At 31.2% G+C, this 21,819-nt stretch overlaps 1 protein-coding gene across 1 annotated transcript; it reads left to right on the top strand.

Annotated features, from left to right (window-relative positions):
* The first annotated feature begins 4,424 nt into the window (after positions 1–4,424).
* On the top strand, positions 4,425–21,082 carry LOC134699752 (caspase-8-like). The gene is made up of 9 exons (XM_063561178.1): positions 4,425–4,529; positions 8,241–8,616; positions 9,800–10,041; positions 10,822–10,896; positions 12,557–12,670; positions 13,399–13,479; positions 14,830–15,129; positions 19,161–19,401; positions 20,587–21,082. The coding sequence occupies exons 2-9, from the start codon at positions 8,312–8,314 to the stop codon at positions 20,954–20,956; spliced, it is 1,728 nt and encodes a 575-aa protein (XP_063417248.1). The 5' UTR covers positions 4,425–4,529; positions 8,241–8,311; the 3' UTR covers positions 20,957–21,082.
* Positions 21,083–21,819: the final 737 nt, after the last annotated feature.

Raw genomic sequence — 21,819 nt, 5'->3', positions numbered from 1 at the left:
GGCAGGATGACAATTTGTGTAAAAAAAGTTAGGATAAACTTGTAAAATAAGGCAGGATCGAATAGAGTAAAAAATAAAAAGGCAGGACAGAGATTACAACTAAAAAAAAGCAGGACAACATTTTTCATCCTTGCCCGGATCGTGACAGGACGGTTGACCAGATGAGATATATTATAGTCAGAACTTTTTTTTTGTTTTTTGGTAGATTTGTTTAATATTTGTAGACCTTAGAGATATTAAACTATATCTTATGAAATTCAAACAAAAAAAGTGAAAATAAGTATTTCTGAACAAAACAAAAAATGACCGGACGGTATTCACTCTCGCCGAAATACTCTAAATAAATATTAAACGTGTCGACAACAAGTGCAATCGTCCTGTCATTAGTGTTACCCTTAAAGGTAGATCATAATTATATACTTTTTGAGACAGAATTTTCTTATAATTTGCCAAATGAAGATTTTTCTATGTTTTTTTCAAAAATATAATAAAAATTATGGGTCACCGTGCTATTTTCCCAGCTATGAGTCGTTGAAAATTGCATAAATTTGGTTAGATTGTTCATGAAAAAACACATTAGTGTGCATAAAAAAAATCTATGAGATAGAATTTTGAAATAAAATGTGAGAAGATAGGTTTTAATATATGTTTTAAGAAAAGAAAAAAAAGGGATGTCACCGAATTCTCTATAAGTCCAGTATAATTTTTAATAAAAGAGTTATTTCTCCTTAAATGGTTCATTTGAAAAAATGATTCTAAAAACCCTCAAAAATGATATTTGTTTACATATTTTGTATTATACAATAAATCAGCAAGTTTTATAAATACAAACAAACAGTCTAACCATTAACATGATTAAAATGCAAATTTGTCTCCAAATTTGCAGATTATGGATAATAACTAGATCGAATTTGTACTGGGATTGAACAATCCAAAATGGCGGTAAACTTCAGTCAATCTAGCATAAATTGACCCTCACCCGACCATATTTGCAACTGAAGATTTTTAATTTTTAATCTTTAACATTATATCCCAAATATATACAGAAAAAATTCCCATAAAATCTAAGTTGAGGAAGACTAAAATAAATCGCCATTTAAAATTCCTATGGAGATTTGCATTGAAAAGGGAGATAACTCTTGCAAAAAAGGCAGAAATATCAATAAAAATTGATACAAAATAATAACTTCACCGCTTCTATTCATCAGAATTTATTGATTCTTGATTGTTTAGCTGTCTGTAGAGTATAACAAACAACTCTAAATGTGCTTTCATATGTTTAATCAAGCTATGATCTATATTTCGTAGTTCATTAGTTGACCATTTATTGCATTTTTCAATATGTCAACTGAAGGTTTAAGAATCTCAAATTAAATAAAAATAATTTAAAAGCATGTATTCTTCTCTTTGTTGTTTGAAGTTTCTTCAGATAAGTATGATGCTGAAAAAATAAAATTTACAGATATTAACAATACCAAATTTTCACATTATTTTTTAAAAATGGTCACAAAGCTTCAGTTCTGTACATTTCATAATCAGAAGTTAACGGGGGACAATTGGTTATTCTTTAAAAGATGGTATGAAAATCTTAAATCAAAAATTAAATGGAAAGGGTTGCTTTCAAACTCAATAGAGGAACAACAAGGTGAACGACAGGGCGGTATCTGGTCACCGACAGCCTATAAAATATTTATAAATTCACTTTAACAAACTTTTGAAAGAAATCAATTAGGAGCATGTATTTGACCCATTTATTGTGGTATCCCAACAGTAGCTGACGATGTTGCTTTAATCTCAACAGATCCATATGAATTACAAACAATGTTAAATGTACAGGCAGATCATGCAAACAAATTGAGATATCTACTCAGTGAGCAAAAATCTACTATATTAGTATATAACGATAAATTGCCAAAATCTTGGTCTTTGAATGGAAAATCAGTAACACTTTCTGAATCTGCAGTTCACCTTGGAATAGATAGAAATATAACTAAAAATGCTGGGGTTAAAGAAGTTGTGAACAAGCGTATTACTACTGCAAGGAAAACTGTATACTCTCTTATGGGTGCTGGGTTACACGGTTTGAATGGAGTAAATCCAAAAGTTTCTGTACACTTGATTCAAATATATGTTATACCTAGACTACTATATGGTTTAGATGTCATATCGCTCTCAAATACAGATATACAAAAGATGGAACTATTCTTTAGACAATTATTAAAGCAAATTCAGCACTTGCCTAAACGCACATCAATAGCTGCAACTTTACTATTATTAGGGCGTATTCCTATAGAGGGAGAAATTCATAAGAAAATTCTGAAAACATTTGGAAATATAATTAGAAATGATAAGTCTGTTGAAAGAGAAATTGCTTTTAGACAATTGGCTATGAAAGATGAAAAATCTGGAAGTTGGTTTACAAAACTACACAATTTAACTGTAATTTATGGATTGCCATCGCCTTATGATATCATTGAGAATCCACCATCAAAAATAAGCTGGAATAGACTTGTGAATAACTGTATAAATAATCATTTTTTACAAAATTTAAAGAAGGAAGCTAAAGAAAAGTCATCCTTGAAATATATTAATTTTAATGATTCCAACATAGGAACTGTGCATAATATTTGGAAAAGCAGTGGGACTGACCCGTACTCTGTTAATATGGCTGCAATTAAAGTTAAAATTGCCACCGGAATAATGATTCTTCAGTATCAGAGGTCTAGATTTTCAAAAAAATGTATCTCAGCAATCTGTCCATTATGTAACATTGAACCAGAAGATATGACTCACTTTATACTTAAATGTGAAAAACTGTCAAGCATAAGAAATCGCTTTATGCAAGAGTTGAAATCTCTTCTCGTAGATTGTAATAAGCCACCTTTGCTAATTCAAGAACTATTTGATGACAAGGAGAATCTTTTACATCTAATTATAGACTGTACATCATATCATTTTCTTACCTACAAAGAACAGGTCCGTATAGAGACATTAACCAGAGGTCTGTGTTACAAACTATATCACAAACGTTTACTTTTAATGTCTGAGTAAATTTGATTCGCATTTACTGGATTGTGTCAGGATTTATTCTGCAATATTGAGAGATGGATAGTGTTTGAACTGAAAACTTGTATCTAAGGCTTGTGAAATATCAAGTGGTTTTAGATTTTAAATATTTTATTAGCGTGTTTTATATGGAATAATTGCTTACCAAATGAACAGTCAAACGTTTTTTTAGATTTTAAAGATACCAAGGACAGTGTTTTGAACAGTAAATGCTATTGCGAGGGCAGGAGTGTTTTAATTATAGACTATTTAACACTATGTTATATGGAGATATAATAGTGATCCGGCTATGAACGATTGGACTGTGTAATATATATAGTTAACTACGTTTACATGGTGATGGATTAGTCCGCATGCTGTATATATGTTACTGTTATAAATTATTATAATAACTACCTACGTATACTGATTTTATGAGTGCCCCTTGTGTAAGGGTTAGGGTGCAAATAAGGGTGCAAATTGGAATTACACTATAGAAGCCAAGCTCCTGCTAGAGGAGGAAGATAAAGACTAGGTAACAGGTAACAGTTATATAATTTAGTCAAAAAACAAACTTATTCTCAGATCTGCAGTGACATCACAACATGTAACTGACCAATCAATGATTAGCATTTTTGTTATGTAAACAATGTTGATAGGTGATGCGGATAAGATTCCTCTAGATTTTCCATAGACTTATTGCAAATTAATTTAATTGATATATATCATAACCAGTTGAATATAGTAATTTTACTCTTTTAATACTGTTAAAGACACTATATACTATCTCCATTTTGATTTTTAACATACTATAACCTCTGGTTAAAAAATAATCCGTATCGGCAATATAAATAATCAGCTATCCCCCTCAAATAGATGAAAAATCTAGAGGATTCCGGATTTCATCACCTCCTGACAAATGTAAATGCCAGGATGTCCGGATCTGACCCATCAAAGTATCATACTTTACATGTATACAAAAACTGAACAAAAAAGACTCATTTTTGCAAGAATTAACTCTCCTTCCAATGTTAATGTCCATATATAATAAATTAAAAATGCTGATTTTAGGTTTTCCTCAAGTTAGATTTTATGGGACTTTTTTCTGTGTATACATTTTGTATACAAATCCTTGAATAAACTAAACATTGTATTGTAAATACAATTTTATCTTTATTCGAAACAGGGATTGGTGCACGAAATTTTCGATTTATAAGTTTAAACAATCGTTTAAACTTTTACTGGTAGAAGATTATTACTTTTTGTCTTACTCAACATTATTTAGAAGTGTTACTTGGCATAAAATATACGGATTCAAATACAGTTCTTATCCGACTTTGGTAAAGATTTATTGTATGCCTTTCCGAATAATCTATTTTTAGAATTTCACTTTTCCTGCAGTTTCGGTTTACGAACAATCACCGAATGACAGAAATAGACAATGCCAGATGAATAAGCTGAATGCCAAGATGAAGAACATATAGGTGACAACTTTCTCGTGATTAAGTTCGTTATATATGTTTTACCTTGTTGTCACTGGCCCTGGCATGGTACTGGTAAAAACAAACGAAACAAATATCTAATAAAAACCTAATATTAGATGTATAACAAAAACATTTTACAGGATAGAAAATTAATATAAGGGATAAAGGAGAATATAATCAGAAATAAAGACCCCTTCCCCTTCCTACTTTTCATACCCACAAGCTTCTGAATAGTTTGGTCCTGGGCTAGTCCTGGGTATGCTGAGAGTTAGTCCAAATAATTATGACGTCTTGTAAGTCTATTTAAGAGATAACTGTATTGTAATTGAAGCTTTGCGGACGTCCATTAGTAGATTTACCATCACAGATTTAGGGTACCTTGCGACAGGCAGTTGAAACAGATAAATAGGTATTTGTGAAGTAAAACTAAAAATGAACTACCGATGGACTTTTGCAAAGCTTCAAATACAGAACAGTTATCTCTATAATAATGCAAAACAATTTCATAAATCATTATTTTAGTGTAACATGTGTAAAACTTTCATTTAAGAAAATTCCCCGAAAAGATGTTATCTTCTTTGGTCTGACTGTCCCCAAACCATTTTTATAAACCTTCATATGTATGCTTCCTGTTTGTGTCAAACATAAACCCTGGGCGGTGAACTAGCTTCTTGGACGCTTCAAAATGCAATTAAATTTGATTCAAAGAAGATTTTAGATGCAATATGTAAGGTTTTTTGCTTATTCTTGTAGAAATTAAATGTCAATACATTCAGCAATTCAAAATGTCAGCTTTCTTAGTTTAACAAACAAGGAACAGAGAATTTTACACTTATTGTCTTCCAATCAGAACCATTGATACAAAATAATTGCATAAACATGATAAGACTGGTGTACATCTAAGCAAAAATTTAAGATAGCCTTCCAAGACATCATAATTATTTTGACTAGCTGAGAGTCAAATTATTAGTACAACAATAGTTGATTGGTTGATTTACATGATTTAATAGCAAATATTTCATGAATTTTCAGGAGGAATCAATTGCTGAAAAAGCAATCTCCCATCTATTATTTCCATATAGATGTGTAATTATACCCCCGCTCTCCCCCACTTTTTCCCCGCTTAGAAAAAGGGGGGTATATTGTTTTACCTCTATCTGATCTGTCCGTCAGTCGATCAGTCCGTCCATTCCATGAATATTTTCATCGCATTTTTCTCAGAAACTACAATGCCAGGGTATGTGAATTTTGGTTTCAGGGTTTATATTAAGTCAGCTTTACTGTACGTGTGATGAGTTTTCAGATTCATCACTTGACAACTTCCTGTTAATCGAACACTTACATATTTTTAGATTATTAACATTATCCACTTGAGGCAGGGGTATCATCCGTAGGCAGTAGCTCACAGTTACACTTCAATCATCAAAAATAAATGGTTTAAAAAAAAGGTGATTTATTAAGCATGTTAAATTTGAGATAAGAACACATGCATAATGATTTATGTAATCATGATGAAGGAATAGTTTAATATCATGAATATTATTACATGTATTAGGTACCATTTAATGAGGCTGACTGGCCTAAGTTGAAATGAAATCATATTTAAAGTCAATTCTTCCCATTTATATCATGATTATAGGAATATTTAACATATACATGATATATGTGTGTATAGTGTTCAAATTGTGGTTTGTATGCCCCACTGTAGTGGTGGGGCCACAAGTTTTACTCTTGTCCTTCTGTACGAACATACGTCCCAAAATTGGTTTTCTGTTCTTTAACTTGAGTTTGCCTCAACCAAATGTTATGAAACTTAAACACAATGCTTATTACTACAAAACACAGATCAAGTTTTAATTTTGGTGGCGTCACTTAAACCATTCTAGAGTTATGCCCTTTATTATAGGAAAAATTGCAATTTTTTTGGTTTCAGGTATCTATCTTAAGTTTACCTCAACAAAATTTTATGATAATTATTCACTATTTATTATATAATGCTAATAACCACAAAATACAGATCCAGTTTGCATACCTGCCAACTTTTGAAAATGCCCATGGGGGTTTTAGCGCGCGACAACAATTTCAAATTTTAAAATTCTTTGCGACGACTTTTTTGCGCGTGCTGTTTTGTAGTCTAGAAAAAGGTCATTTTTGCATGATTTGTAAGATGAGCTTACATCCCTTTTTTTATAGTTTATTTGCATGATTCTAGTTATTATATCAGCAGAAAATATGAACTTATAGCTGTAAGACCAGGAATTATTTTCATGTGTAGTTGTTGACTTTTCCAATTTAAAATTATACACAAAGAAGGACCTTTATCAGGTTGAGAACAACACATAGGGACCCCCCCTCAATGTTAGGACATTAAAAACCACTTTTAAAGTACAAATGAGCACACATTCATATGCATATTATTTGAAGAAACTTTTCCCAATGAACTATACATCTTATGACCTATCTGGTATTATATGGCCAACACATGTCCAAGAATTTTGATATGTTCTTGGCCTTATATCTTTTTTTATTATTCAAAATAATAGGACTCTTCATTTAGAAAAGCTGTTCCAAATATAATGTCAGAATTTCCCATTTTAAAGTTAATAAATCTACATTTTTCTATTTTTCTATTTCTAAGGGTAGTCCCTCATTTAAGGGATTCCTCATGATGATGTGGGTGTGGGGGTCCATGTGAAAAATAATGAATAGTACATTATACTTTAAATGATTGAATACATAAATGAAATTATGTTACAGCAAGTGTATATGTAATGTCAATAAATTAGTGAATAAACTACTATTTATTATATTCATGGTAGTACTGCATCATTGAAGTTTGTCAATCAGCCATGCTTTTATTCTTATTCTGTGTAAGAACCTCCTTGCAGTTGAAAAATCATTTGCCATGTTCACGTCTTTACATCAACAAACAGTGGAATACAACACAAGTTCAATATCTAGCATGTTAAAACAATCTTGAGAGAAAACGTTTTTGATTGGCTGATTAATTTGATCATGAGAAACACACAATTTGATTGGCTGAACCCGATTTTCCTCCATTAGACACAGTTCAAAATCGGGAACAACCATATTTTTCGTGTAGATTTTCACCTAATCGTGTTTTAGAGGTTTTTTCAGGAACACGATCGTGCAATCGTGACTATGGGTCAAAATCGTGTAGTACACGCCTAAATCGTGAAAGTTGGCAGGTATGAGTTTGAAATTTGGTAGCATAAATCTTAAAATTCTAGAATAATTTATGCCCCTTTATAAATGGAAAAATTGCAAAGATTTTTGTTTCTGTTCTCTATTAACATGATTAATTTAAGTTTGCCTCAACCAAATGTTATAAAACTTGTAGACAATATTAAAAAGAAGATATGATATGATGCCAATGAGACAACTCTAGACAATGCTTAATTAGCATATTACCACAAAATACAGATCAAGTACAATTTGGGTAGCGTCACTTTTATCATTCTTGAGATATGTCCCTGTATAATGTTATATACAATCAGGAGCATCTTATGTGTCCATTGGGAGACATTCTCCATTTATTTGTTGATAGTAAAATTAATTAACATGCATTATGATACAGAGATATATAGTGATTAAAAGTGCCCTAACCTCCTTTACATTTATTGCTAAAACTACCAAGAATGTATTTTTTCATACTTTTGCACAATTATAATTCATTTTATTTCTTTGTAGGTATGACAGAATACACTTTTATTATTGTGAATCTTAAAAGAGAAGTTGAGTTGTGATATATAAAGGACAAAATGGCTAATATAAGACTAAGACAAATTTTGGTGGAAATTTGCAGTGACCTTGGTAGTGATGACCTTGAGAAATTAAAATTTCTGCTTAGAGATGTGACTGGATCGGCAAAATTACAAATGGCAACGATGGCAATAGACATATTTAGTGCCATTGAAAAAAATAAACATGTTGCGTTACATGATGGTAGTTATTTAGCAGAATGTTTTTGTTTAATTGGACGAATAGACTTAGTGAGAAAGTTAGAGATAGACCCCAGACGTGTAGAGGTTGGCATGGAAACAGATTCCAGGCTCTCACCTTTCAGGTCAGTAATCATCAATATGGATCATAGGTTAGATCTGAGATGAATTAATTAGATCATGTAGATATAATAATATGAGTCCGTTATGTGTAATGTACATTTTGTATAATATGTATAAGGAGGACATCTTTTTGTAAATAAAAAGAGTGCTTTTAAACACCCATGAAATGATTAATTTATACATATCATGTTTATACTGTATGTACATGTATACCCAATTTTTTTGGTAAACCTTACTTATGAAATTGTATGTTTGTGTTATTTTAGTACAATGTATAATTAAACACTATATATACATGATATACATGATATATAAATGGCATGCAAAAGTATTAAACGTTTAAAATGAGGAAAAGTATGTTACTAAATTCCTTGAAACTTAAAGGTTTAAACTCCTACAGGAAAATTTGACCTTTTATGGATTTGACTGGCTTTTATTTTAATGTTTTTCAAGGTCATATAGCACTTCAAATGATCAAGTTCCTATATACATGATATACATCATTTGTTTTCAAATATTCAGCTTTGGGCGTTTCAAATGAAGAAAAATCTAGAAAAACACTTCAGATGCAAGAAATAATCCAGCTCATTTTCAACACTGACATTAGTACAAGTATATAATACTGTTTTATCCTTATTAAAATAAGAAGAAGTGGTATCATTAATTACAAATAAGACAACTCTCAAAAGGAGACCATATGACACAGAAATTTTCAACTATAGGTAACCACATGGCTGTCAACAATGAGTAAAATCCATACTAATTTAGTCAATTATAAAATGCCTGAAATGACAAATGTAACACAATTTATACCATGTATACAAAAAACTTAAACTTACACAAAATAATGAACAAAAACCATATATGACATGTATGATATATTTACCAACAAACCACAACCACTGATCATGAATTACAGGCTCCTGACTTTGGACACTCACTCAGGCACATACAGAATCTTGCAGGATTAAACTTGTTACTAGAAGGTGTGCCAACCCTACTTTCAACCTGGGTTACTAATAGTTGATTAACATTACAACAAAAAAACTATAACAATTAGAGCTTTGAAAAATCACGTCAGATAGATGAAAAGCTAAAATGGCATTATGGATGCATGGATTATGATGATCATATGAATAGTTACAAAGTAAATAAGAATTAACATTTTCATATTCTTTATTTCAGAATTTTACTCTACAAGATTTTAGAAGATTTATCGGATAAAGAATTTGAACAGTTGAAATTCCATTCTAACAAGGCATTGGGAATTAAAAAAGGACAAATGCAGAAAGTAAAACATGTGTTTGACCTGTTTGTTCTATTGGAAAAATACTTATTAATATCTCCAGCTAGTACAAATGTACTTAAAGACATGTTAAAAGCCCTAAATCGAGGAGATTTATTGGAGCTTGTTGTTGAGTATCAAGGTAAAGATATTATATATCATAATTGTTTCTAGCTGTGTCCTAGCTTTCGAAATGTAGTATAAATTATCCTGTATCTTTTTTTCTGATTTGCATCTTTGTTTTGTTCCCAAATATAAAAAAAAATCTCAAAATTTGAATGTTTAGAAGTTAAGCTAGAGCTGTCTCCTGATAGGAGAGTCAAATCTAATTGTTCCTACAAGGCTTACTGATATATTATACATTGTTTCTCAATTATTATCTTATAAAAAATAAGGTCAGTTTTAACTTCTCCTAAGGTTTACCTTTATCATGTTCAATATATACATGTTTTCTGTATTGTTATACAATTGTTTATTGAAAATTTTGTGTAAAGTATTTTTTCTTTTATTTCTTATTAAATATAAAGTTAAAAGAGGGATGAAAGATACCAGAGGGACAGTCAAACTCATTAATCGAAAATAAACTGACATTGTGACGCCTGGGTAAAAATGAAAGAAGACAAACAAACAAACAATAGAACACATGACACAACATAGAAAACTAAAGAATAAGCAACACAAACTCAACCGAAAAACTAGGATGATTTCTGGTGCTCCGGAAGGGTAAGCAGATCCTGCTCCACATATGGCACCTGTCATGTTGCTTATGTTGACATTCTAGATGTAAGTCATGTAAATATCTTGAGTATATATAAGGTTGACCTTAAACAACTTTTTCTGTTTTGTTATACAATAGTATACATAGAACATGTAGCATATTGTTAGTTTTGCTGTAAAGTTTGTTCTTTTTATTTCTTTACAGATAAGTATCCACATTTGATAGATGGTGAAAATAATACTGACAGTATAAATATAAATGGTGCTACACAGACACTAGGTAAATAATTACTAACAATAGATTTCAGAATGGAAACAGGGACCATGGGCAATGTGTCAAAAAGACAAAAACTTTGACAATGGAGCAGAAAACAAACGGCTATCAATTGGTCTTTATGATCATCAGGATCATTACAAACATAAAAAAAACACCATATGTGTGATACAAAATAAATAGTGTACATGTTTAAGGAAGTTCCCTGCTTAGTTTCAAAATAAATAACTTTCCATTACACTAGTATATATTGATAGGGGATTAATTGAGGAAGCAAAAAAGCAAAAAATATATAGGGGTCAATCATCAATGTGCTTGTTTTCAAGATATTAGCCATTGTAATTTTGGCCGGAAATGTTCTCTCTTAATTTTTCATAGCTTTATCATTGACCAGTTAAAGTTCTCAAAACTATTAAATAATAATTATTTTTTTTTTAAACTTTACAAATGGCTTATAATTATACGTGAAAAAGATTTATAAAAAGAAAAATGGGGGTTCATAGGCAAAATTTTTTAAAGTAGTCAAATGGATAAAACCAGAGGATTTTGAAAATCTGACAAAATTCCAGAACATGACAAGCAAACATCCCTCTCTTCTTGGAATAAATGGTATACGACTTCATGTTTGATCAGCAGTTTTGAAACTGTGATAAGTTGTAATGTGTGTGTTCTTAAAGGAGATGTCAGACACTTTCTGTTTTCTAATATTATGAAATGGGGATATCCATATACTTCACTTGTTTACATGTACAGTACTCTTATGTTTGTTGATTTACTGTAGAAAAGGGGCTCTTTTCACAATACATCTTAAGTAGAAAATTGAAGGAAAGTAATTATACTGTAATGTTCATGAGTTTACAGTATATTTTCTCAGAAGATATTGTGTGAAATTAGTTGCAGGTTGGTTTCTGGCGATAAGTATCTATGTACTGAGAGTAAAAATTTCATCCTAGTGTTAATTGTAACACAATCACTCTGGATAACCAGTTTATTTGATCACTTTAAGATTATCATATAAGCTAAAGAATTCCCTTTTTAAGGCTTTTTTCATAACAAACAAAAAAATACAAAAATGAAAAAAGATAAATTTCAATCAAGTATATGACCTTAATTAGTACTCATCTAAACTTTTTTAAAACTTACCAAAATTGCCTTTTTATTTTTTAATTTAAATTGAATAACAAACGATAGATAGATAGATAGATAGTTTATTCTCATAAAACCATGCAAGTACAAAGGTAACAGAGAAGTTAAAAAAATTAATATACATAAAAATAACAAATGCATTAAAAATGCATAAAATTCAAAACGAGAACTAACTATCATTAGGAGGACCTAAGACTTTGCTTGTTTTTCATTGGTCAACATCTTAAGTTTTCTGGTTAGTGTTTTGTGGATTTGTACATGTTTTCATCATAGAAATACATGACAGTGTACAGGTCAAGTGGGTATATAAAATCCTAAGGGCTTTTCCAGAATTAATTGTATGGGGAGGGGGCCGTGGGTCAGATATCACTTTTATTAAAATTTGATGGTTGGTGGTTATATTGCTTGCACATTTAAAGGAAATGTCTTATTAAAAATTAAAGCATGGTGAGGTCTAATAAAAAGTGCCTTCCTTCCCCTAATACGTTTATGTTTAAAGATATTTGTGAATTTTTTCCAGAATCACCTGTTGTTGATCAGTACCCATCATTACCCAGCAGGCCACAGAATGGTGGACCACAGACTATTGAACAATCTCCAATGCATGTGTATGAAATGAATGCCTTTCCGAGAGGTATGTTATATCTTACTCAATGAGGTTGAAAGTTTATTGCAGTAGAAGTAGGTGAAAAAATGTTTATCCTCAACTCAATACCAAGTCTCTATTGTTACTGGCTAAAGGTTTATAGGTTTATCAAAGGCACTCAAGTTTATATTGCAAAGAATAGCCACTTTGATGTACAAGGATAAATAAGGTAGCATTTATCTACAAGCAGGAAAATATACATATTTCGTTTTCCTTTTAGCTCACCTGACCTTAAGGACTATTGAGCTTTTCTTATCACTTGGTGTCTGTCACCTTCTTCGTCATCCTTGATTTTTTTTATAAAAATATTCTCCTCTGAAACTACTGGGCCAAATTTGACCAAACTTTGCCACAATCATAAAAATTGTGTCAGATTATCCAAACCCCCAACCAAGATGGTGGACATAGCTAAAAATAGAACACAGGGGTAAAAAGCAGATTTTGGCTCATATCTCTTTAACTAAAGTATTTAGAACAAATCTGACCGAATAAAACTGTTTATCCGGTTGACATCTTTCTGCCCTGAAATTTTCAGAAGAATCAGACAACCTGTTGTTGAGTTGCTGCCTCTGAATTGGTTACTTTTATGGAAATTTTGCAGATAGTAATAAACAAGAACAATATGAACAATGTATTTTTAGATGAATTTAGAGACTGTATCATGTGTATTGTTGTTGAAATATTTAAAAATATCTGTTTATATGTTTTTTTTGCAGGCTTTTGTATTATTATCAACAATAATAATTTCTATCCTCAGTCTGGCTTTGGATGTCGAGTTGGAAGTGATGAAGATGCTAGTAAGTTAATCAAGAAATTTTGAACGTGTTTCTGTACAGTTGAAATTTAAAATTGAAGCTATTTTGTATTCACTTCTACTATGTATAAGCCTGAAAACATGTAAAGGCACAGCTGAACTTTTGATAGACTAATTCAAATTTTATCCATTTTCTGATAGACTAACTCAAAAACTGTTTTCATCTTTTTAAACTTTAGGATATCTATATTAAATGTAGGTCTTTTAAATCATGGTGCAAAGATAAGAAGGTCTTTGTAGGGGTCAAAATGGGGGGGGTCTTCACTTTGTTTCCTATATTTTTTAATGCCATTTTTATACGCCAGTCAAAAATTTGACGGGACTTATTATGGTATACAAATTCCGCCATCCGCCCGTCTGTCTGTCTGTCTGTCCGGCGTTAACATGTCACACCGTAACTTAAGAACGACTTATCTAAATTTCATGAAACTTAATATAGTTGTTTTTTATGATGGTCAAATGATCTGTATACTTTTTGGTGAAAATAAGATTTAAACTTTTTGAGTTACGGCACTTTGTAACTAAAACAGGGGGTGTTTTTTTTCACATGTCGCACCGTATCTCAAAAACGATTCTTGATTATTGCTTAAAACTTTACACACTTCTTAGTTATAATAATCTTAATATCTGTATACTTTTTGGTGATGATTCAAAATTTCATTTTTGAGTTATTGAGTATTTTGTAAAAAAAGGGAGGGTTTTTTACATGTCTCGCTGTATCTCAAAAACGGTTTATGATTATTGCTTAAAACTTGACTCACTTCTTTGTTATATTAATCTGAAGATCTGTTTACTTTTTGGTGATGTTTCAAAATTTCATTTTTGAGTTATTGAGTATTTTGTAAAAAAGAGGGAGGGGGTTTTTACATGTCGTGCCGTATCTCAAAGCGATTTATGATTATTGCTTAAAACTTTACACAATTCTTTGTTATATTAATCTAAACATCTGTATACTTTTTGGTGATAACTCAAAATTTTATGTTTGTCTGTCCATCTGTCCCACTTCAGGTTAAAGATTTTGGTTAAGTTAGTTTTAAATAAAGTTGAAGTCCAATCAACTTGAAACTTTTTAGTACACATGTATCATATGATATGATCTTTCTAGTTTAGACCCCAATTTCAAGGTTCATTGGACATAGAAAATGATAGTGTGATTTTGACATTTGTGTACTATGGACACATTCTTGTTTTGTAAAGAAATTAGATTTCTTGTCCTTTGAACATGTTGAAAGCTGTAAGTTAAAATTTTAACAACAATATTTTTAACATAGTTTATTTATTTTGGTTTGGTCAGCATGTTTTTAAAACTGCCATCTCAATATTATTTTTGTAGGAATGCTTGATGAAACTTTCAGTAAGCTTGGGTTCATTGTGAGAATACATAAAGACTTACCAGCAAAAGATATGGCTGCAGTAATGGTTGATTTGTCTAGACTTGACCATTCAAAGCATAACGCTGTGGTTGTATGTATATTGTCACATGGTGGAGAACATGTAGTTTATGGAGTGGATGGGGTACTCATACCTATCAGACATCTTACAATGTATTTTAGATCTTCAAAGTGCAGAAGCTTAGCAGAAAAACCAAAGCTGTTCTTCATACAGGCATGTCAAGGAAATGTGAGGCAAACAGGTAAGATTTTCCCAGTTGAAATTAAGGATGCCTCATTTATAGGCCTATAAATTGTTTGTTCTATGTTGGGGGTAAATGTGTCACCATTGAAATCCCAAAAAGTTGCATTTTGCATTTGGAACAATCAACCGTTTGACATATGCATAGTGACAGTTATTTGACCTTCGGCTGTTTTCTGCTCTATGGTTGAGTTTTCTCTCTGACACATTCCCAATTTCCATTCTCCATTTTACTGATATTGATTAAAAAATCTGTGTGAAAGAGTTCACGTTTATTTCAAGTAATGTTTTAAACATTAGTTGCTTTTTGCTTATATTGAAAACTATTAAGGAATGACTGTAATATATATTTTGTCTATGAAGAAATAACATCAACAATGTGGTGCTCACTGAATAACACATGTAGCGGTTCACCACATTTTTTATGTTATTTTGAATAGGCAGAAAAAATCGAACAGTCATTTCTTAAAATTTAATTCTTAATTCTGGAGTAAATTTATGTCTATGGGCTGATAAACAAAATGACGTCAGCCAAGCAGAAGACATGTTACATCCAAAATTAAATTATTAAAAGATAGATAGATAAATACTTTTTCATTTGCAGAAATTGTTAATACCAGGAGAATCTTTGTAACTGTTATTTCAAACTTACTTATATAGTTTTTTGGATACGATTGCTTTCAAGCAATCTGTAGACTTATACCATTGACTCAGGGCTCCATGCCCTCATGTCAACCATTTTATTCTAAACATTCAGCAACATCTTAGATTCTTATGATTGTCTTGCTTTAAAAGGTAAAAACAAGCAAAAGGATTGAACTTAAACAACTTTCCTATAATGTTCTGCGTGTTGTTAACAACACAGAAAATGTGAATTAAGCACTATTTATATTTAGTGTTTTTATAAATTTAGAAAAACGTTAAAGGGAATTCCCAAGTTTTGATTAAAGGCCAAGTTCTCTGAATTTCGATATCTCTGAATTTCGATAATTCTATTTCTGTCATATATATAAACTGAAGTGGAGTTTTTCTAAATGTTACCCTTATGAAACTGATATTTGATACTGTACTCTCATTAAGAAATGGAGAACCATCTAGGTCATTTAATTATCATTTAATAAACATTCTTGTTCTAAATCGCAAGTCACAGGTTTGTTTATGTATTAATGGGTATGCGTAGAGTTTTCTTGATTTCAAGGTGTATCAGATTGAATGGTTGTGCTGGATTCCCCACTTCATTGATAAATTTAAAACTTGTGGGATTCTTTCTATTTCTGTCTGCTATTGAGGGTTATTGTTGTTGCATAATTTTTAATCGTATGCATCATTTAAATTAAAATAAATGTCCACATCTTAAAGGTTTACCTATAACACCCTTTCAGCAGAAGTGGAGTCTTCCATATTATTGTTTCGAACTCGCCAAGAAAAAAAAATTAACTCGTTAGATGTCGATAAACGTCATATTATATTAAGGACGATCTCATATTAAACAGAGGCGTATGTACAGAAAGGAGTCATGCCCACTGACCCAAAGGAAATTGATTTTAAAGAGATAGAAATGGGCCGGGTTCCTCCTAGAATTAACGGTGATAAGATACGAAGTGAAATACCTTTTCTTACTTTTAGTGACTGCTGTGGAAAGTAAACTTGAAATTGATAGTACAAAAATAAAACACAATAAGTACATTGCTCATTCATTTGTAACTGGGATTAGATATTTTTAAAGTTGAGTAACTATTCAGATTATTACATTTTGCATGTGCAATCAGAGACATACTTGTATTATATGTCTCTGGTGCAGTTGAATTAGTTTTGAAAATATTACTATCCAGCTGTATCAGGGCTGCCAAAAATGCCTGACATTCACGCATGTTCATGCTTTATGCAGCAGTATTCTTGGATCTATTTTTTTCCTCTTTGATCTTTTCAATTTTTGCCAAATCTCAGGCATTTCCTTAATGAAATGTTGGCAGAACTGCTATACAGGTGTCAATGAAAACTATGGTAATCATATCCCTCAGAGCATTCTGCTCTTTGATTACTCATTGTTGCAGGCTAAAGGATGACCTTTTATTGTTAACTTTTATCTTACTATGTCATTAGCAATCACACAACATCTCATCACTTGGCGTCCTCCGTCGTCATCGTCGTTGTCCGTCGTCGTTAACTTTTACAAGAATGTTCTTCTCTGAAACTACTGGGCCAAATTTAACCAAACTTGACCAAAATCATCATTGGGGTATCTAGTTTTAAAAAATGTGTCTGAAGACCCGGCCAACCATCCAAGATGGCGGCCATGGCTAAAAATAGAACATAGGGATAAAATGCAGTTTTTGGCTAATAACTCAAAAACCAAAGCATTTAGAGCAAATCTGACAGGGTAAAATTGTTATTCAGGTCAAGATCTATCTGCCCTGAAATTTTCAGACAAATAGGACAACCCGTTGTTAGGTTGCTGCCCCTGAATTGGTAATTTTAAGGAAATATTGTTATTTTTGGTTAATATCTTGAATATTATTATAGATAGAGATAAACTATTAACAGCAATAATGTTCAGCAAAGTAAGATTTACAAATAAGTCAACATGACCAAAATGGTCAGTTGACCCGTTTAAGAGTTATTGCCCTTTATAGTCAATTTTTAACCATTTTTCGTAGATCTTAGTAATCTTTTAGAAAAGTCTTCTCCTCTGAAACTGCTGGGCCAAATTTAACCAAACTTGGCCACAATCATCATTTGGGTTTGTAGTTTGAAAAATGTGTTCGATGACCCGTCCAACCATTCAAGATGGCCGCCATGGCTAAAAATAGAACATAGGGGTAAAATGCAGTTTTGGCTTATAACTCAAAAACCAAAGCATTTAAAGCAAATCTGACATGGGGTAAATTTGTTATTGAGGTCAAGATCTATCTGCTCTAAATTTTTCAGATGAATCAGACAACCCGTTGTTAGGTTGCTGCCCTTGAATTGTAATTTTAAGGAAATTTTGTTGTTTTTGGTTAATATCTTGAATATTATTATAGATAGAGATAAAATGTAAACAGCAATATTGTTCAGCTGAGTACGATTTACAAATAAGTCAATACTCATGTATGACCAAAATGGTCAATTGACCTCCTAAGGAGTTATTGCCCTTTATAGTCAATTTTTAACAATTTTCATAAAATTTGTAAATTTTCACTATCATTTTTCACTGAAACTAACTGGATGTAGTTCATTATAGATTCAGATAATTGTAAGCAGCAAGAATGTTTAGTAAAGTAAGATCTACAAACAAATCACTATCACTAAAACACAATTCTAATATGACGTTCTTCTTTAGCTTTGGATACAAAGTCATGATCTAATTCAAATAGAACATGGGCTGCACGTGATTGACGTCACAATTGAAATTGCAACGTCAGATGAATTTTGAACAACGCCAAAGATCAAAATGGACATTTTTTATGGTATTGCTCGCTAGGAAATTAAATAAAAACATTCTGAAAGTTAGTTTAAATGTTTTTGTTCTTTTTTTGTTGATAAACTGTTGATTTTTCTATAGCTTTTTTGTTCATCAAACAAAATGGTGACATTTCGAGCGTGTACTATAGGTACTAGTACTAGTAATAAAGTTCAAAATATTCCTATTAGAATCGAAACAATTCTATCATGCCATGCTCTATGCTCATTTTAACATGGGTAGGCATTATATTTGTAAACATTTAATACCGAGCGTGAGCATAGAGCATGGCATGAAAGAATTATTTCTTAATTTTGTCATGAATCCATCTGTGTCCTTTGTTTAATATTCAAATAGACCAAGGTGAGCGACACAGGCTCTTTAGAGCCTCTAGTTAGATTAAATTGAAGTTGCCTTCCCTTCGTCCCATGTTGCATAAATGGAAAGCCTTTGCAAAAACTGCTTTAAACAGCCATTTGAAGACAATTGATTTAATATAATGATTAATATGTGGTCATAAAAATAATGAACAGTTTCATTATAAATGTTTATAAGATTTAGCAAACATATGATTTTTTTGTTAATTGTAGGAATAAACCAAACTGATTTATCAATACAGCCTGATGGACCATCAAATCTAGAAGAAAGTGAAAGTATTCCTGAGACAGATGTTGTGACTGTACCGTCAAATAACTCCAAAATTATACCGGATGAATCCGACTTTCTGATTGGCTTTGCCACTGTTACAGGTTATACATCTTTTAGAAGTCGAACAAGAGGGTCGTTTTACATAAGGAAACTTACAGAAAATCTGATAAAATATGCCAATAGGTAAGAACAAACAGTTCAACTTGTTTAAAAGAGGTAGACCTATATTTAGGAAAATAACTCTTAAAATCCACAGTATGTTTGTGTCAAATATTTTCAAAAAAATATTCTAAGTTTCTAGGTTACATAGACATTGATAGATTATTTCCAATCTGTTTCAGTTAACGCTTAAAATACAATGGTGAACTTTACTTTCATAAACGCATAAATGATTTAAAGAGTTATCTCCTTTAAGAGAGAGATTGTGTTGTGGTATCTGATGATAAAAGAGTTGGTTTTATACTGTGAGTGGTATTAAGCTGGTTATTCGGTCAATTCTATCTTTGTGACCATACTAGATCGAGAGAATTTTTAACTATTGTCAAAAGTCAAGATCTTAAATTAGCATTTCTCATATATTATACGGAAAAAAAATATACTTTGATAATTGAAATTGCTAAACAAATTCATAATTGAAATTAGGTAATAACATTCGTCATTAAAATTGGTGAACTCATTTATCATTGAATTTGGTGAACTCATTTATCATTGAAATTGGTGAACTCATTTATCATTGAAATTGGTGAACTCATTTATCATTGAAATTGGTGAACTCATTTATCATTGAAATTGGTGAACTCATTTATCATTGAAATTGGTACACTCGTCAATAATTGAAATTTGGTAATCACATTAATCATTGAAAATGGTAATCTCATTAATAATTGAAATTTGTTAATCTCATTAATAATTGAAATTTGGTTATCACATCAATCATTGAAAATGATGATCTTAGTGAAAATTGAAATTTGGTAATTACATTTATTATAAAAATGGTGAACTCATTTATGATTTGGTTATCACTTTTATCCTTGGAAAATCGAAATTGGTACACTCATTTATAATTAAAATCTGGTAATCACATTCATCATTAAAATTGGTGAACTTATTAATAATTGAATTTTGTAATCATATTAATGATTGATGCCATAAGAAATGTGAATTTTATCTGTTATTCAATTGCTTTATGAACAGGATGTTAATTTTTGGGTACTATTGGTGTTTGGATTGCAGTTTCCTTAACTTTTTATCTTTGGTCTAAGCATTGTTTATGTATTAATTTTAAAAAGACCTGTCAGATTTGCTCTTGCTCTCTTAATATGATGTACATTTCAGTGTCTAATTATTTTTTGTTATTTTATTTTACAGCCAGGATTTGATATCCATACTGACCAGGGTGAATCATGATGTGTCAACAGAAAACATCCCAGCTGGAAACAACTATGAAATAAGCAAACAAGTTCCTATGCCACAATTTACACTCAGAAAACAATTATTCTTCAGACTTGAAAATTTACCCAGAGATGGGACCGTGCCACGATCAGCTGATGGGTTGAGTATTATATCTCAATCAATTGAGGCTGTAAGGACTATCACACAACCCACTGATGCTACAAGTCAGCCAGGGGAGGTAACTAGTCGGAGTGACGCTACAAGTCAGTCAAGTGAAGTACAAATAGTAACTAGTCGTAGTGATAATATGAGGACCGTTACACAACCTAGTGATGCTAATATGTGATACCATATAATCTACTATGAGTTTAGAAATGTATCATTGCATTTATTATAAATATGATTGTTGAACATTGGTGAAGAATATGTGAATAGTTATTGTGATAGTAAGCAAAGCTCAATAAAATTTAAATAATATCCAAATTTTATATGCAAGTTTTTTTTTCCCCCAACCTTTTCAGTTGTAATTTTGCAAAAAATACAACCATCACAAAAATATAAATTTACAGTATTAACCATCACAGAAGAACATATTTGACATTATAGGATGACATTTTTGAGGAGGGGTCCTGATCCCGAAATCACTGGCTTAAAAACACGAAATCCCAAAATCCAGGGCTTAAAAATACGTAATCCCAAGGTCCCGAAAATCGGAAAAAGAATTCCCGCATCCCAAAAGGGTCAATCCCGAAATCCCAAGCTTGAAAACACACAATCCCTGAGTCCCGATAAAGGTCCTATCCCCCCTCATTTTTGATTTCTAAGTTCATTGTTTTGTAAGATTAAACAAATATTACAGATCTAGTCAAAATAAACCTGATTTTTTGTAATGCTTTACAAACAAGCTTTCTGCAGGAAAACACACTTCTGTAAACCAAGGAAAATAAAAGATATATTACAACTATCTACACACATCTTATTATATTATATTGACTTCAGGGTATTATTGTTAAAAAAAAAAGATATATATATATTAAACAATACAAAAAGTTATCAACCTTTTAGTCACTAGATCTAATTTAATTTTCATAGATTTATGATTAAAAGAAAGGACAAAGTTTTAGAAGATTCCCTCCCCTTATGCAAATTTCCAAAATTTTGACAGAAGTTAATTTGGCTGACAATTTCAATTTATAACACAGTTCAATA

The sequence above is a fragment of the Mytilus trossulus genome, unplaced genomic scaffold (genome assembly GCF_036588685.1).
Source record: "Mytilus trossulus isolate FHL-02 unplaced genomic scaffold, PNRI_Mtr1.1.1.hap1 h1tg000085l___fragment_1__unscaffolded, whole genome shotgun sequence".
NCBI classification, from domain to species: Eukaryota; Metazoa; Mollusca; class Bivalvia; order Mytilida; family Mytilidae; genus Mytilus; species Mytilus trossulus.
This window is presented reverse-complemented; position numbering and strand designations above follow the sequence as displayed.

What these genes read in the sequence shown, in the direction of transcription:
- LOC134699752 (XM_063561178.1), top strand. Translation starts at nt 8,312, where the DNA reads ATGGCTAATATAAGACTAAGACAAATTTTGGTGGAAATTTGCAGTGAC. An exon ending in TCCAGGCTCTCACCTTTCAG is followed by an intron (nt 8,617 to 9,799) that starts GTCAGTAATCAT and finishes TCTTTATTTCAG; the next exon opens with AATTTTACTCTACAAGATTT. An exon ending in CTGATAAAATATGCCAATAG is followed by an intron (nt 19,402 to 20,586) that starts GTAAGAACAAAC and finishes TTTATTTTACAG; the next exon opens with CCAGGATTTGATATCCATAC.